An 18,020-nucleotide genomic window follows, 5' to 3' on the forward strand; every position below is an offset into this window, starting at 1 on the left:
ATTGTAATGACAGATGTGTAATTGAAGATATCTTGAATAATTATCAGGATAGTCAAAATGTAGTTTTAGATATCGAGAATGTAGTAGTCAGACGAAACCAAATTTATGTTAAAACGGCTTGCCATACTAGTCCCACTGCCGCATACAGAGGCCTGGAGAAGAAAATTTGGGCTTCCCAATATTTACGTCACTAGTGACTTTCTCAGTAGTGTCCAATAAGAAGCGTGAAAAACAAATGCATCATTAGTATCTATCTGACTGACGTCCAATAGGAATCGGAGAAAGAAATACAGTTTGAGACTTTTTCCTCGGAAACGCCATCTTGCATAGAAAGGGGGGTTTAAACGGGTTGAAAACAGGAAAACGGGGGTAGTGACAGGGATTAATTATCACTTTGGAATCGTGTGTGAAAATTACCCGTAGCTTTGAAGTAGCGTCAGTCATGGCTCTGGGTCTTTTTAAGAAAAAGTGAGAGGAATCCGCACTGCTCCGCCCGAAGTTAGCTTAGTCAGTGGGGGAGAGAGGGCGGAGAGTTAGAGGATTTTTTTCCGCTGTGAAAGAAGTTATTTGTTTATGTTGTTCAACGCGGATATGTCTTCTTCAAATGCAGGTAAGGAGAAGTGAAAGACAAGTTGGCAGCTTAGCTACAGCGCTCTGCAGTTGCTAATCCATTTTGAGGTATTTCCATCAGTATTTCTTATGTAAATACTTATCTAAAGATAGCGTGACAGCAAATGCTAAGTTAGCTTAGCATAGAGGGTAATGCTAAGGTAAGCCAAGCTGATCGTTGCACGAGAAGTTGGCAGCTCACTGGCTTCTAGTGCCTTTAATTAAAATGTCTGTCGCGTCGTTAAAATAGATTTAAAGTGAATATATTTGCACGGCCAGCGTATTGGAGATGGTAAAATAAATCTAATTTGACTTGGCTGCTCTCGGCTAACTCGCTCCAGGTGTTATGTATTTCTAATGTTTTGTGTAGCTGTGGCGCTAGCCATGTGTCGTGATGTCTCTGCTATCAAACGGTCTTGATCAAGAGTAAATTCTCTTGATTTGGGGGTTCATCTCAGTCTTTTTAAACGTGTGGTCCTATTGGAGGCTCAGTTTCCTTGTCAGCGGTGCAAGGAGAAAAAGGAAATCACCTGTCATCTCCGCTACATTGAGTCTGTCCGTCGCTGTGTTATTAATAGACCTAGCAGACCGTAGCCTGGGTATGGGAGCAAGTGGGACCCAGAACGGCGGCGCTGGTGGACCGAAGGGGACCAACAAAAGACGGGCAGCGTAAGTCCTTCACGAGCACCGTCCTGTCGCTGCTCTCCTCATTCTCATGAGGACAAACCATAAATATCTCATCTCGCACTTCACATTACAGGCAGGACTTTGATGACGATGATGGGAGCAAGATGATAAGGTATTAATCTGGCTGTTTTATTTGTCAAGTCGTTTTCAGTTATTTTGCTGAGGACCAGAGTCGGACCTGGGTCAGTTCAGCTCCACTTGATCACAATCCAGCTAACTGGAGACTATCAGATGCATTCTAGGAGGACAGATGAGCTTGTGATTGATTTCATGTTATCAGTGTGGAGATTTTCTTTTGAAACTGTGTAGTAAAACAACACCAAATACATGCAGCTTCCTCAATTCTCTAATTAGAGTTTTGTGCCAGATTTCTAGTTGCTGGTTTTGTACCGACTCTAGTGGTTCAAATTTTTCATTAAGACCTTCGAATAGTCTTTGTTTTGTTTCTTGTTTTTTCCTGGCTTAATGAGTAGTCATTAGTTAGTTGGGTTTTTTTTTTAGATCAGATAGAAGAAAAGAACTCACTTCACTGTTCTGTAGTGGAGAAATTCACATGTACCAGCAGCAAAGTGTCAAGACAGATGAGACGTGTAGATTTACAGAAAAATAAAAATCATACACTAGGACTAACATGCAGTTAGAATAAGGGACACATTTACAGCTTTTAAAAATACTGTGCAGTTATTGGAAATAGTGTATTTTAATGCAAAAAATGTGCAGTTGAGTTGGACAATTGAAAATGTGAAAAATTACCAAAATATGCCTGCGTATTTAGACATAATACAGACTAATTGTTTTTTGTTGTGGTTAAGTAACTTTATTGATCAAGGAGATTAATAAAATGCTTCATATTTAATTTAATATTGTTTAGAAACACTTTCATTTCTTCTATGTGAGAATATGATAGATTATGAATCTATGTCTATCGACTCACTCTACTCTCTGGATGGTAGCTATGGTTTGCTGATTTTTATATTTTATATAGCACAATAGTTGAATATCTATGTGCAACACATTTTTGAACTGGTTGGAAATAGAGTCAAGTTGGGATGAAATTGAGCTTTGAAAGAACAAATTTATCAGGAAGTGTTCCTTCCCAGGCAGCAAATGTAAATGATCTAACCTCCAATGGTGCATGAATGCCTCCTTTAATAGATGATTTTGACAATATGAGCAACTAACTGTTCACGTATTTAGATGCTGTATATTTCTGTTGCTCTACAAGTTTCTGTGGCACAAAATAAGAACTTTGCAATTTTAACATAAACATGGCTGCTACACAGACTGATGAGAATTAGTTCATGAGCTTGGTTGCTCCTCTTAAAGTTTGTCCGCTGTTGACATTTATACAGATGAGGGTTTTTTTCAGGTAGCCTAAAAAATGTCAAGGACACAGAACATGTGTGAGTCAGTATTTGGCTTGGTGAAATGAAAATGTGCATGTTTCAATATCCTGAGCTGCTGTGTTAACAGTGTTTTGTTTATGCTTTGTCAGATTTGACGACGAATCAGGAGGCTCCAACAATGAAAAAGAGCGCTTTGCCAGGTACGGGCTTAAATGGAGAGGGCATGATGTGAATGGAGGCTGTTTATGGGATTCAGGCATTACCCCCTCTCTCTTTCCTACTTTAAGTTTTGTTTGTTTTTTTCGTTTTGTTATGTGTGTTGCACTGCTTTTTTTCTTTTTTTTCTTTTTTTTTCGGTGGTAACTTTTGGGCCGGTGTTTTAGTAGGCTGGTTTTATTTCTAGGTTTCTGGAAGAAGATCAGAGTTTTGCAGATAAGGAAAAACTAGCCAGGTATGGCATGTAGCACTGAGGAAGATTCCCTCTCCTGCTTGTATCCATATTTATATGGAATGCAATGATCAGATACTATCCTCTCCTGCGGGGATCCCAGCACATTGTCATTTCGACAGCACAAAATTACCAGTAAATTTTTCTTTTTGTCTCTCTGCATCTGTTTTGGTGCTTGTCAGAAAGGCATCCGGTCGTTTCTCGCAGCCTATCCTTGTTGTTATGTGTCACTAACCACACTGCTCAGTCTGGGTTTTCTTTCACTCTGGTAATCCCTTCGGCTTGAGCAACTGTTCTTTGTCCCTTTTGTCTCCCTCCCTCTCAGGACGACTGAAGGGTCTTTCTCTTTCTGCACTTGCTCTCTTTTGTCACACAATCTGGCTTCCAAAGGCCAGACATTCTCTCTCTCTCTCTCTCTCTCTCTCTCGATCTCTCTCTCTCTCACTTACAAGTCTTCCACCGCACTCATTTATTTTATTATATTTTTACGCGTCCATGACTTCTCTTACATTCTGTCATTCCCAGCTCCTCCTCTTAGATTCCACGGTTATGTTGCAACTCCAAACTCTGCTCCACGTTGCCCATTTCCTCGTCTGTTTTCCCCATTTCAATCACTGCTTTTCTCTCCATTCCTACCAACCCATTTCCTCGCTCCAGGGAGAATCACAGTGAGATTGAGAGGCGGAGGCGGAACAAGATGTCTGCCTACATCGGAGAACTGTCGGACATGGTTCCCTCGTGCAGCGCGTTGGCACGAAAACCAGACAAGCTGACCATCCTGCGAATGGCGGTCTCTCACATGAAGTCTCTCAGAGGAAACGCCAATACTAACGCCGACGGGTCGTACAAACCTTCTTTTCTCAGCGATCAGGTATGAAAATGGAAGCTGTGCAACATTGCATGCTTGGTCGACTTGTGTTCAAGCCACTAACCAACCACACACAGTATATATACATCGGTTGTCACATGCTAATGTTTTTTACTGCTTAGTTGTAAATTGTCATTTAATTATGACAAAATCAACCCTACAAAGAAGATAATTTTTTTCTAGTGACATCACAACATTTTTTCAGTATTGCTATGGTTGTTTTTCTTCTGATGTGCATGCTTTCCTCAAATTTCCTCTTTTATTGCAGATTTTATGATCAGATCTTTAGCCGTCCCTTGAAGCTGTTGAAATAGAACGCAAAACTGTTCATTTAGAGTTTCAACAGGGTCCCTTTTATGTCAGTGAGGTTTCCTGCAGAACAGCTTCATTCACTGATGCATGCACTTTCAGAGCAGCCTATTCCACCTCTGTCATTCCAGTCACAGGAAAAGCCAGCCAGACACAGAGAAGTGTCTAAGCAAACTTAGGTTCCAGTGGAAATCTCTCAAGATGCTCATCTTTCATTATGTTCTCAATGCTAGCTGCTCAACTTAATATCTGCAGCTCTTGTAATTTCATCTCCACTCAGTTTTTCTGTGGACTTTTTAAAAACATTTTAGTTGTACACTTGTTTACACTCTCCTTACAGCCTGAGCCATTCGAGACGCAGATATCACAAGATGACCGCAGTTCACTGCAGTTCACTCGCTGAGATCAGTTGATACAGAATAAAGGAAGACTGAAAGTTGTACTGAAAAAGCTGCTTGTTAATATTTTCACATAGTGGTCAGTTGTTAAATATTCCATAGAGGTTAGAAATCCAGTTTATTTTTCTGTTGACTAAACAAAACAGAATTTATTTTTCAAAATTGTGTTGGCTGTCCAGAAAACATTTAAAGTAAACAGAGAAAAGGTTTCTGCTGCCTTCTGACTTTTTGCAAGACTTTTTTTAACATTGTAGCTCACTGCATAAGCTCGTATGAGATTATCGAGACATAATCTTAAATAATAGTAGTACGGTTTTACAGAATCATGATATTGGTAGTTATTTAACATGATTATGTTATATTAATGTTAGCTGTATTTAAACTTGTTTATTGTGCAGAGTATTCTCCTCCTCATAGTTTCCCGGCTGCATGTTCACAATGGGATCACTGTAATAAGAATAACATTGTTTTTCACAAATCAATATATTTCCAAACATCCAAATGCATTTTTGTGTGAGCAAAGGTATCAGTATGTCAGCCTCGGCTTAAGTAGTTGACTGATGGTGTGCAGCAGTAGGTGTGGGTGGGGCATGAACTGTGCTGCTTTATGCTCCAGAAAACTCTAGTTACTCCTGTTGTTTTTCTGGTATCACACTGTAATGAGTCCATAGGAATGGTATAGTTAGTAGTTTTCTTTAACTTAGAACTGACCCGTGCTCAGGTGAAAACAAGCACATGTGGAAGCAGCACACGATCATAAATAATCTAGATTTGTAATTTTTTCAACAACCTCGACTTCAATGCACTCAATTTATTTTATGTCTTCCACAGGAACTTAAGCACCTCATTTTGGAAGCGGCGGACGGCTTCCTGTTTGTGGTGTCGTGCGAGACGGGCCGTGTTGTTTACGTCTCGGACTCGGTCACACCTGTACTTAACCAGTCGCAGTCTGAATGGCTGGGATCTTCTCTTTATGATCAGCTCCACCCAGACGACACAGAAAAGCTCAGGGAGCAGCTCTCCACTTCGGAGAACAACAACACAGGTATAGTAAGATGTAAAAAAAAAAACGGTTTTTAGGTGTAAAAAATAAAAGTTAAACCTTTCAGTCTCCTGTGCTTTTAAAGGGAGGATGTTGGACCTGAAGACAGGAACTGTGAAAAAGGAGAGTCAGCAAACATCAGCTAGAATGACAATGGGGGCGCGCCGATCATTCATCTGCAGAATGAGGTTAGACTTGCACAATATAAATAAATCAAATGATTTTTAGTGCAAAGCTTGATGCTGAGATATGTCCTACAATTTTCTTTGTGCAGGTGTGGAACATGTCCAGTGGAGCCAATGACGATGAACAGGCTCGGCTTTCTCAGGAGTAGGAATAGGTGAGCAGACTCACACATGTCTGTTGGAATTAGTGCAGATTGGATCCATGTTAATAGAAAACTATTGTAAACGGGCTTTTCGTGCATCAATCCAGGAATGGTTTGGGAACACCCAAGGAAGGGGAACCCCAGTACGTTGTGGTCCACTGTACAGGATACATAAAATCCTGGCCCCCCGCAGGTAAATCAAGCAAATATTGGGTTGTTGTGATAAATGTCACAGTATTTAATAGTGGATTTAATTTGTTCTGTTTTGGTGATTATTTCAGGCATATCATTAACAGATGATGAAGCAGACAACAATCAGGGGAGTCGCTACTGTCTCGTTGCTATTGGAAGATTACAGGTATGAAACGGCATAGATGACTATAAACTCTCTCTCAAAGGTAATTTTAAAGGAAATATGTTTCATGACAGATTAAATAAAAAATACATTTCAGACAGATTAAAATAAAGTTAATGTATTTATTTTTGAAATATATTAATTTTACATTATAGAAGCTTTCATCAAATAAATAAGGAACAATTATTAATGTTCCTAAAAGTTCCTAAAGTCTGAGAACATTTAGTTTTTTTGAACAAAGATTTGTAATTAAATAACCTCATGAAACTAAACAAGCGGAACTGAAAATGTACCTTGCCGATAGACCTCCCTGTTTTGTCCTGAGTTGCTATGTTCTGCCTTTCATCACCTCTCCCCGTTTCTGCAGGTCACCTGTTGCCCTGGGGACACAGACCTGAACAGCATCAGCGTTCCTGTAGAGTTCATCTCCCGCCACAACTGCCAGGGCATGTTCACCTTTGTAGACCATCGCTGCTTGGCCTCCATCGGCTACCAGCCCCAGGTGAACCATCAGCTCCGTTAAAATATTCCTCAGTTATTCGACTTTATTGTAAACCAATTAAAGTTTTGTTGCTGTTTCACAGGAATTACTGGGGAAGAATATTCTAGATTTTTCTCACCCTGAAGACCAGGGTTTGCTGAGAGACAGCTTTGACCAGGTATTAAAAATATCTTGCATTTTGATCTCACTTCTTTTTTTTTTTTAATTCTTGTTCCTGTTACTACATTTGTGCATTTTAAGAGTAATATATTGTAATAATACCTCTTGTAATGCATTTTAAATATATACTTTCGCAATTTGGTAAACTTGTGCAAATTGGAAAACTCATTTTTCTTCTTTTATATAAACGTGAACTTCCCATTTTGGTTTTTCTTGCAGACGAGCATATCAGATGCTCGTCTTATGAGACGTTTCCCTTTAATCGTGGTCGGCATGTCTCTGTTCATCGAGGAAGCTAGAAAAATTACAGATTGCGTAAATATACTGATGCAATTCAATTAATTAGAATACCTCTGAAAAGTTTTAAGTAATTCAGCCCAAGAAGTGACTCTCGTACACATCATTTTATATTTTAAGCATTTTTCAGTTGGATTTTAAATATGGATTGCATTTATTACAAATCTCCAGCTTCCCAGAACATTTGAATAATCCATAAGACCAATATAAAAACGAAAAGGGGATTTTCTTTGATACAGACATGATGAAGTCATGGGGAAGAATGCTGATTCAGCTACTGTGTCACTGACCCCTCCCAAAAGGAGGAAAAGCCACAGAGGCTGTTAGAGAAGAGTCTTTAAGTCCATGCAAATGGAAAGTTGTATGGAAAAAAAAGTGTTTTTCTTTAATAATAATAATACTGTTGTAGGAAATGAGATGAGAATCTTGGGATAACTCGTCTAAAACACTAGTCAAAGTCGAGGGCCGGGGGCCAAATCCTGCCCACCAAGTTTTTATGTGGTCTTCTAGACTCTAAAGGAGCCACATCAACATCATGAGATGTGTGCTTAAATATTACTTTGTCAAGCAAATCAAATCTGTTTTTTTACCTGTTTACAGTCAAATTACATTAATCTGAAAAGATTTTCAGTCTTATGTAATTTCAAGAAGTACTTTTTGACTACAGAAACAGTTATTTATTAAGTATTAAGTTTATTATCAGTATATTCTGCCAAAACCGGACCTTTGAGGGTGTTGGTGATCATGATGTGGACTAAAATATAAATGATTCACATTTTGTTCTTAAGCATCGTTTTCTCTTGGTTTTATTTGTTTTTTTTAATTTTTTATTTTTTTCAAGAAACAAAATGTTGGATTTTAATTGGCTGTACTCATGAAACTGAAATGAATGCTTAACGTGTCACCGTGTAAGTGTTGCATCTTCAGGAAGCTCTCTTTTTCGATTGAGTTCATGACATTTACCTTTCAGCAGATTTCTAATTTGCATTAAAAAATGGCAATTCTTGAAATAAAGCTAAAACATAAAATTTATTTCTTACAAATGAGCGTTCTTTAATGATTCTGCTGTTGGATGGAGTGACTGTTCGGTACTGTGGGTTTTCATCCTCAGGTGGTTAAGCTGAAAGGCCAGGTGCTGTCGGTCATGTTTCGGTTCCGGGCCAAAACGAGAGAATGGATGCTGATGAGAACGAGCTCCTTCACCTTCCAGAACCCCTTTTCAGAGGAGATCGAGTACATCATCTGTACCAATGTCAATGTCAAGTGAGTAACGCACGCTGCCAGATTACTCAACTGAATAGATAGTGAATCAGTGGAAGGTATGAAATGTTGGCTTTGTTTGGATGCGTATTGATTTCCCTCAGTCCCCAGTTCCTCCTAAGCCTCAAACTCAACGTCTTGATAAAAACCAAACTGATCATTCTCTCCCAACACTTCTGCTCTTCACCCAACAATGATTGTTGGGCAGCAGAAACTCAACCCAGGACCCTCTCACTCCCATCTCCTCCCCCGGGGCTCCAATGCCCCTGGCTCAGAGCAGCCCAAACTGCCATCCTGTTGTGCTCAGCCCAGGCCCGATGGCCGCCAGGTGAGATCGGGCCTGAAGAGCCTTTCCTCCCACCTTATGGGAGCGCCAGGGGCGGCTGCTTTCTGGGAGTCTGTATCTGTCTCTAGCAGGCTAAAGTTCTTCTCCTAAGTTTTGGTTTCTCGTTTTCCGTTCCGGGTGACTCTTCCTCCCTTCCTTCATTTGTGTTGAGCTTTAGTAAATGTGTTTCAAAAAAACAAGCATGTCTTATCAACCTTCATATGTAGTTCTCAGACAAACCTTTTATAGAAGTGGGGTAGCATCTCAGTTAGGGCTGGGCAATAAATCGATTTCATTGATTAATCAAATTTTTGCTTTTTTGAAGATTCCATTTTTGGAAAATCTAGATTTTTTATTTTTTATTTTTTTCATCAATCCACTTATTGGGTGTCCATAATTCAGAGTGATGTCAGCACACCCAAAGATGGCCATCTCGTTTGACAAGCGTCTTTCTTACAGCCAAGTTTAAATTCAAGTAAACTCTTTGACAAAATATAAGGCTCAGGCTATTTTTAAAAAAAATGAGAATAAAGTCATAATGTTACTAGAATAGTCATATAACAAGAAAGTTGAAATATTACGAGAACAAAGTTGTAATTTTATGAGAACTCCAACACAAAAAGTAACTTAAAATTATTTTTCCAAGCTTTTTTCTTATTAAAGCAAATATTTCCTTGTAATTTTAAGGCATTCTTCTGATAAAATAGCATCTTTATTCTGCTAATATTATGACTATATTCCTTTGCATAACTCACAGAAGGGATGATTGAAGCAAGATTTTATTTTTAAGCTGTATCGCCCAGCCCTAACCTCAGTTATAAATGTGTTTAACAGACTTTCTCTTCACCTCTCCTGTGATTGTTTATGGTTGCCGGTGGTGGGTTGCGGTGTTTGGGGATTTCTCGCTCATCAGTGAAGGGAAGGAAAAAAAACAAATGCGTTAATTCCCAGTGGACAGCAATCAGAAGGCCTTGTTTTGTGTTTGGTTTTTCAGACAGCTGCAACAGCAGCAGCAGCAGGCTGACCTGGAGGTAGGGTCAACAAGAGACGGGATGTATGAGGCGGGACCAATCAATATCCAGCAACAGGTACAGAGCATTGACGGCTACAATTCTCAATCAGTTTCTGCAAGATATCACCAATATCCCCTTCCAACACATGGTTAATTTGATTAATAATGTCTCAAATTGGCAGATTGGAGACCTATTACACCAAAATTAACATTTCGCATGTGTTTTTTTAATGTTCTTTTGGGTCTTTTTTTGCTGTTGACTTACCATCCAAAACCCACTTGCTTCAATCTTGTTGGTTGGGTAGGAGGCTCCGTTTCTGTTTTTCAGAGATGTACAGATGTATGATTGTTTGCAGCCATTTTCACTGTGAGAGTGTAAATGTTGAGTTGGAGGCATGGCCGTCATCAGCTTATTTGGATTTAAAGTGGTAAAACGCCCTAAAAAAGCTTAAAGGAGCTCAAAACAGATCAATCTGTTTATAATAAACAATGTTTGCAAAGGCTGTTTAGACCTGAATATCTAGTGAGTGTCCCCATGTTTGAGTAAGAGTCGTGGAAAAACACCGTGCTCTATAAAGTAACCCTGTCACAACTCGGATGATTCGGCAATCTGATAAAAGCTGGTTCTGGACTCTGATACGGCCGCCTCTTCTAGTCACTCTGAACAAGCAAAGTTGCGCAGCCACAGACTATTAAACAAAAATATGAGACTCATTTTGCAAAAAATCCTAGAATATTTAAAACATACACATTTACCTTGAAGAGTGCAACTTTTATTTTTGTATTTGTTTAGCTGCAAATTTACATTTGCAGTGTTGTTCTTGTGGAGTACTACTGCAATATTAATGATAAAAATTTGGTACCTTTCAAAACGATGAACATTGCTTGCAAATTTTAGACAGAAAGCCAGAGCTAACTATATTTGTCACTGTCTGAATTCCTGTTATCATTTAACAAGTCTAAAATTTGTTTCGGTCGATGTAGCGGGACGACTGGTTCAAAGGTTTCTTAGTCTGCCAGATTTAAGATTTATTACCAAATAAATTTTTATTGTTTATTCAAAATAAATTAAAAAACATTTATGACCTTAAATAGAAAAAATTGTGTCATTTAAATATTTCTCCCCATAAATAGTCACATTATGATTCAACAGATCACAATTTTTTTCCCTCCTTTGAAGCCATATTTGAACTTTTTGTGGTTATTTTGCTGTTTCAGATGCCGGTGCAGCCAGTGGTAGCGGTGGGGCCGGACCACGGCAAAACCATAGAGAAGCAGGAGATATATCCGCCCATCTTCCCAGGGCCAGATCAGACCAAGGGCATGCCGACCAACTCAACGCCTTCCACTCAGATTTACACCAACAACTTTTCTGCTGGTCGCTCCAATGACTCATACAGGTGGGGTGTCTTTTGTATAAACAAGCGTGTTTATGTGCACATTTTGTTCTCAACTTTGAGAAAATTAACTGCTTGCTTTTTGCCCAAAGGGAGCTTTGCAAACGACCTGGTGTCTGAAAAAGCATTGTTTCCTGTGAATGTGCTGTGGAAAGATTTATTAGACTGATATGTTATTAACCTGCCAGACAGTTTTCATGTCTGGACCTTTGCACACATAAGAGTGAACTGGGCTTGGCTCTTTGTTTGAAATTGGTTCATTTGCAAGGAAAGCTGTTAGTTCTGCTGTTTGGTTTTTACCCAAAGCAGCTTAGAAATGAGAAATAATATGTAGCAGACACCTTCTATCAGAAGACATCAGAACAAGTTAAGAAGTATAGGATATATTTATTATTTCTTTTTGCACCTCTAAAAATGCAAACACTATTTCCCATAATGTTTTTCATAAGATTCTTTCAAGCTAACAAATGTCCCAGCTCTGCCTAACTTTGAATTTCAGCAAGAAAAACTCTGATTTTCTATTTAATTGTTAAATCATTTTAGCCAAACCTTTCTGTGGTAGTTAGTTATTTAGATATGGGATGCAGAGGCAATGTCACACTGTGTGAGAGAGGTGTTTCTGTGATGCAGCTCTGCAGAGAAGACGCTCCATCTGTTTTACCTCTGCTTGCATCTTTGGGTCTGTGGGCACATTATTTTAGATGACGATTGATTATTTTTATGTTTTAGGGAAGCCAGGTACCAGGGTTCTCAATCCTGCTTATTGTCTTTGCAGACCAGTCGCTATGCCGCCACAGATGACACAGCCGACGCTCTCGGCACCGCAGATGCTGCCTCACATGTCTCGCCAAAATGGCGCCCAGCAGTCTGTTACCCCATCAAGCACTAACAGCCCCCTCCATGGACCATCAGGAGGATGGGCTGGACCCGGACCTGCAGCCAGGCCACAGTTCAGTAACCAGGTAACGTTCTGTTCCTCCTTGTTTTGTTCCATAACTTTGTACTTTAATGGGTCTCTTGTATTTATTTTTCTTGTTGATGCTTGAACCGGGATTCATACCAGGGCTTAAAATTCCTGAAAATTCTTGAATTTCAGTTGGTTGTTTCCAAGGCTCAGAAAGTGCTTGATTTCTGTATGCAAGTCCTTTAAGTGCTTCATATTCAAGCTACACAATTTAGCAATAAAGTCCAGTCTAATGTTTGATTAGCAGCGTAAAATTGGAAAGTGTTTCTTACCAAAGTGAACCAGGTATTTTCATATTTCTAATAAAAAGACTGACATTTTTTTCTTTCTCACTGTGAAGTTAAATCAGACTAAACTTTTCTTATTTCAGGTTAAATCTATTCAAAAAATGGCAGAAAACTTAGCAATAACATGTTTTATTTTGAATATTGATTTGTGTAATTTGCTTATATTTTATATGTTAAACATTATTGAAATTGGGGGAACTTTTTGGTTAAATTTAGGTTTTGTTTTCATACCAGTCAGGTGTGTGGTGTGTGAGAAATTTAAAAACATGTATTTTTTTTGTGCTTTAGTTATTTTTGTCCCTGATATAGAATGTAAGATATTATCACAATAGATTATTAATGACAGTAATAAATCACATCACATTATAGTAAATTGAAACTGTCTTCTTTAGGTCATTTATGTTGATTCTGTCTCCAATGTGTGGTTCTGGAAAAGGTTTAAATGTTGCCTTAAATGTTTGAAATATTGGTTTGTGGGAACTCCGTTGACCAAAGCCGGCCCGGTTCTGCTCTAACCAGCAGGTTGCTCCACAGGCAGCAAAGACCATGTCTCAGCCGTTTCCTCCAATCGGAGGATTCGGAGGCGGCTCTTCTAACACCTTCAGCCAGATGCCCACCGGTGCCGCTCCCACCCCCACCAACGGCACAAACTACCCTCAGATGAATCCTCGCACCAGCCTCAACACCAATGGCTACGGTAGGTCGTAGAAACTAGTGGCAACTCATGAGAGCAACCAAATTAGACTGCACACGACCTGCAAATTAAAAGTTTTTACTACTTACGACTATTCCAATTATAAAACACCCCGAATCTTAACGGCTTCTGACATTTCTACCTACGCCTGTCAAAATTACAAATTTTCTGGGGCAATAGATTCTTAAAAATTACTTTTATTGATGAGAATATTTTCATTTTGTGAACATTTTCAAGTGATATCATAATGGCATAATCATGCAAGTTTACACTCTTTAAGAAGAGAAAAAAAACACTGAAACTGGAAGACGTTTTAAATATCCAAAACAGAAAATATCAGTGAAATAGAAATTTTACCATAATATAATGGATTATGAAATCTGTAAACAAACCTTTTCTTCAAAAATAGGCTCATACAGAGAAAACAGGACTTTAGGAAGTATTGAGCTCATTTTAATTTATCATGTGATTAATTGATTTATTTCTAATTGCATCAGGTTTATTTCTTTACTCTTCCATCCTCCTCAGTTGGAGTTTTACCACTAACATTATTCTGGTGCATAAACGGAGCCGGTTTTGGTAATGTTTCATGTTTAGTGCATAAGTGTGTGACGCTCTCAAGTCTCACCAGTCTGTGCTCTGCTTTTAGACACTTCCCAGTCTGGAGGCCAGTTTCCACCTCGAGCGACGGAGGCGGTGTGGCCTCAGTGGCCGGGCCAGCAGCAGCAGCATCCTCAGAACAACAGAGAGCAGCATCCTCACGCTCAGGGAAACCAGCAGGACATGTTTCCTGTGAGTAATGAGAACTTACTCTACATTACAAACCTCCCTCTTTTCTGCTGTCTCTAGAAATAATGTCGCTCTTTTGTTTGTTTGTTTGTTTGGTTTTAGGATGTGTTGTCTATGCTAGACCAGCCTCCCACCTTTAACAGTGACGACTTTGAGATCGGCATCTACCCGCCGTACAACGAGTGACCAGCGCTACTCCTCTGCTCTTCCTGCCCTGGGTGAATTTTTCCTTCACATCTTCTGCTCCTGAACTCTTCCTACTCTTCATAATGGCAGTCTTCCCTTTTTTCTGTGACCTCGCTGTAAGTCAGGTAAAGATGAAGGGATATTTTACTGCTCCTAAATTAAGTAGAAAGTGAAAGAATAACATTATTAAAAAAAACAGAGATATTATTTTCACAATATTCCAGTCATTGTAAGAGATTGCTGCAGCTAGCACTACCCAAAGCTCTGTACCGGTGTTGGAGATATGTGATATCAGTATGTATGAATAGAAAGATAAAACGCACAATCGCACTACCACACGTGGATGGACTGCACATAAAAATGAGAAGAAAAAAAAAGCACACTTTGCCACTCTTTGAAAACACACACACACACAGATAAAATGGCCTTTTATTGCAACATGTCGATGGGTTTTCTCAGGATAACTAGAATATTTTCCTATTTTACTTCTTAGCAGGTATACTGAGTATGTCAGAAAATGATTTAAAACGTTGGAAAATAGCAGGGATATATATGTTCATTTAATTAAATATTTTTTTAATTCATTATGAATTCACAGCTTGTATTTGCATGATTTACAGCGTTAAATATCCTGCAGATTTATATGTAATTTAACGTATACATGGTTGACTTCACCTACAAAAGTTTCTTTACCCATCGAGTTACTTTGACAACACATGTGAACGGCAGAATATCTTTCATTCAGTCTCTCTGCTGGCAGCACACTTTTTTTCAATTTTTCCTTACAGATACTCAACTTCTGCCGCCATGTGTGCGATTTTGTAAGATTTATGCATCATTAACAAAAGGTTGTTGGGTATCTGCCTTGCATCATTTACTCTATATTTGTGGGCTTTTTGTACTCTTTTTGTAAAAGAAATGCATACGTATAAAAAATAAAATAAAAAAATTTAATCAGCAGCAATAATTGACAGATAGGATTTATGTATTTTCAAAGCCATTTTTACCTTTATTTTTAATGTTTTAAAATGCAGAGATGTGATTGTAATCTTCTGATTTTAATTATGCTTCTTGAGTATTTTATTGAGCTATTTGTCGCTTCTTCTCTCGCGTTGGTGTTTTACGGTTAGATCAGGGTATTCAAGACAGTGGACCTACATGTGAGAATATACAAACAGGTTATTTTTTTCTGCCTCAGTGTTTTTTCTCTGTTTTTCATGATGTTTGGGTGAGGACTCAACTTTTGCCAACAGCATGTGTTCTGGACAGCTTTCATAGTGGAGCAACGCGAGATAAACATCTTTCATTTTTAAAATGTTGAATTTGAGGTCAAGTGTTTTATTTTTCCAGGTCTGTGTGTAACATTCACGCACTTGTAATAGCAGACTATGTAATTGCAGTGTAGATAATTGAGTGTTTTCTGATCTTCCAAAGGATGGCATGTTGGTGATTTGTGTTCGTTTTTTGTGTTCAAAGCAACTGATTACTCTGTATCCAGGTTTATTTTTCACTCTCAGAAACACAAATATATAAATATACTGTATATGTTTATGAAATTTTAAGAGAAATATTTGTGTTTTTTTGTATTAAATTGTTATATTGTCAAGACGGAAAGGTTTGGTGGTTTTTGTTCTTTCTGAGCACCACATTTTCACAACATTTTTTTATAAAGCAAGTTTGTATATAATTAGAGAGATGGAACAGAATTTATACAAAAATAAAACAGAAAAGGCAAAACTTCATTAAGAATAATATTTATATGCAAGCATTACATCATCAAATTCAAACCAAATAAATGGCTAAATCAATAATCTATATTGAGAACCAGAACCAAGAGAGGAGAAGCAGCTTTCAGCATCTATGCACCAAATATTTGGAACGAACTTCCAGAAAACTGTAAAACAGCAGAAACCCTGACTTCCTTTAAATCTCAACTAAAAACACACCTGTTTAGAGTTGTTTTTGAAATGTAATATGTAACAATGTATTGTCTATGTTGCATGACTTTGTGTTCTTGTGTTTATGATGTAAAGCACTTTGAAATGCCTTGCTGAAATGTGCTATACAGATAAAATTTGATTGATTGATTGATAGACAATATAGATTTCCTTATATATAAGGATTCCTTAAGAATTCCTAAAACTTCAGGAATTAATTCTGTTTTAATTTTGGTGGTTTTCTGATTCAATATTCAATACTGAATATTCACTGAACTCCGATCTGAAACCACACAGCATTCTGGGAGATGTAGGCAGAGGAAAGGCTTTAGTGGCTCAACTCTTACAGCGACTTAAGCAATGTGTGAGGCATCACCTAACTTGGTCTTTGATTGCCCAGCAACAACTTGTTAAATCACTTGCTGCCTCAGCCTCATGACTTAAAAATAAATCATAATAATAATAATGGCACAAAATGAAAACTGGGTAAAAGGTCATTCCACCAGTTTGGAAGTATTTCAGATATTTCAGCCACGGCAAGAATCCCACACAAAAAGTATAATAAATTCATGCAGAAAACGGTTTTGGCTTTATTCTGAGCAGTAGAAAAGAAACGGTCTTCCAGTCACTGTGATGCATCATCACCTCCCAGGGCCCCCGCTCCTTTTCGTCCCCAACAACTTGGAAAAACGTGAGGAACACAAACTAAACTACTAATTATCTGCTTCATGGTGAAGATCTGGAGATGCGACAGTAGTACGGGTCAGTTTCCATCTTAATTTTTCACCACTTAGGGCTAACAATGGACGAATGTAATATTATAAGACACTCATGGACACTTAAATCACATTTAATATGTAGCATATATACTTGAATCATGTTTAACTCAAATGCTTCCCATCCGTTTGTCGCATTTTACTGTATTTGGTTTTATTTGAATATGCTCACCTCACTTTTAGCCTGTGCATACATTGGTAACCTGCACTGTTTGGGTTTTTTTTTTAAAACTCAGGATCAGTTTCCGAGCCCTGTTAACTAGATTACAGCAAACGCATCACATCCTCTTTCTCCTCTAACCTTTTTTCTTCTTTGTCATTTCACTTCCTACTTTTTTCGAATATTTTTTGACATGGAATAATGTTAAGTGTTGTTCACTGGAGCAGAACTGTGTGTGATATTTATTTTAAGCAAATTTCAGAGCATGCACACCACCGTAAATGCTTACATTGTCAGGCAGTTCAAAGGCAGATGTAACAGGTTTTCTGAATTTTTCTGTTCTCCACAGATACATGAGAGTTCTAGTCACCGGAATGACCTGTTTGTTACCAAACTCCCTATTAACTATTCAAAGAGGCCACGGGTGCCAAACAGGGTGACTGTGTTTGGCTCATTGGAGGAAAAAAGGCGAAACAACTGAACGGAACAGAACTGGGCAATAAAAAGACATCAGCTTAGGTTAACAATAGTGATAAACAATTGTTAACCTCTTAACAAGGTGGAATGATGGTAAACTTTTCAGGTTCTTTTTTTTCTGGAATCAGATGAGCCGTAGAAACACATTTTTGGACTTTGTGCATTTGTGAACATGGACCCTTCAGTTGGTCCTCTGAGAGGATTTGAGGTGGATGTGGATCTTGGTTTCGCCCTCTTCTTTTTCTTCCTTCTTTGCTTCTTTTTACTCATGACCATCATTCGCTGTGCTCACCTGGTGCTGGACCCTTACAGTGCTGTTTCTGTGTCCACATACATGGAGGAGCAAGAGGACGAAACAGAGGAATGATGGAGACCAAAGAACAGTTGAGACTCCTCACGTGGAATCAT

General features: G+C 38.5%; 2 protein-coding genes across 6 annotated transcripts; both read left to right on the top strand.

Moving 5' to 3' along the window:
- The first annotated feature begins 314 nt into the window (after positions 1 to 314).
- On the top strand, positions 315 to 15,876 carry arnt (aryl hydrocarbon receptor nuclear translocator). 5 transcript variants are annotated; one of them, XM_055047532.1, is made up of 20 exons: positions 315 to 610; positions 1,188 to 1,278; positions 1,370 to 1,408; positions 2,792 to 2,842; positions 3,748 to 3,961; positions 5,497 to 5,710; positions 5,793 to 5,895; positions 5,982 to 6,047; positions 6,143 to 6,228; positions 6,317 to 6,393; positions 6,758 to 6,892; positions 6,975 to 7,049; positions 8,460 to 8,611; positions 8,817 to 8,936; positions 9,928 to 10,021; positions 11,164 to 11,345; positions 12,118 to 12,304; positions 13,113 to 13,290; positions 13,937 to 14,079; positions 14,179 to 15,876. In XM_055047532.1, the coding sequence occupies exons 1-20, from the start codon at positions 574 to 576 to the stop codon at positions 14,260 to 14,262; spliced, it is 2,328 nt and encodes a 775-aa protein (XP_054903507.1). In that variant the 5' UTR covers positions 315 to 573; the 3' UTR covers positions 14,263 to 15,876. The 5 variants fall into 5 exon arrangements, with proteins under 5 accessions (XP_054903507.1, XP_054903509.1, XP_054903508.1 ...); XM_055047534.1 differs by having other exon boundaries at positions 13,116 to 13,290; XM_055047533.1 differs by having other exon boundaries at positions 8,820 to 8,936.
- Positions 15,877 to 17,699: 1,823 nt separating this feature from the next.
- On the top strand, positions 17,700 to 17,979 carry LOC129371496 (cortexin domain-containing 1 protein-like). The gene is made up of 2 exons (XM_055048098.1): positions 17,700 to 17,705; positions 17,752 to 17,979. The coding sequence occupies exons 1-2, from the start codon at positions 17,700 to 17,702 to the stop codon at positions 17,977 to 17,979; spliced, it is 234 nt and encodes a 77-aa protein (XP_054904073.1).
- Positions 17,980 to 18,020: the final 41 nt, after the last annotated feature.

The sequence above is a fragment of the Poeciliopsis prolifica genome, unplaced genomic scaffold (assembly GCF_027474105.1).
Source record: "Poeciliopsis prolifica strain line A6 unplaced genomic scaffold, Auburn_PproV2 SCAFFOLD026, whole genome shotgun sequence".
Lineage (NCBI taxonomy): Eukaryota > Metazoa > Chordata > Actinopteri > Cyprinodontiformes > Poeciliidae > Poeciliopsis > Poeciliopsis prolifica.

Bases quoted from the DNA above. Each gene is read 5' to 3' on its own strand.
- arnt (XM_055047532.1), top strand. From the start codon at position 574: ATGTTGTTCAACGCGGATATGTCTTCTTCAAATGCAG. The intron at 6,229-6,316 runs GTAAATCAAGCA...TGATTATTTCAG, and splicing joins AAAATCCTGGCCCCCCGCAG to GCATATCATTAACAGATGAT. The intron at 8,612-8,816 runs GTGAGTAACGCA...ATTGTTGGGCAG, and splicing joins TGTACCAATGTCAATGTCAA to CAGAAACTCAACCCAGGACC.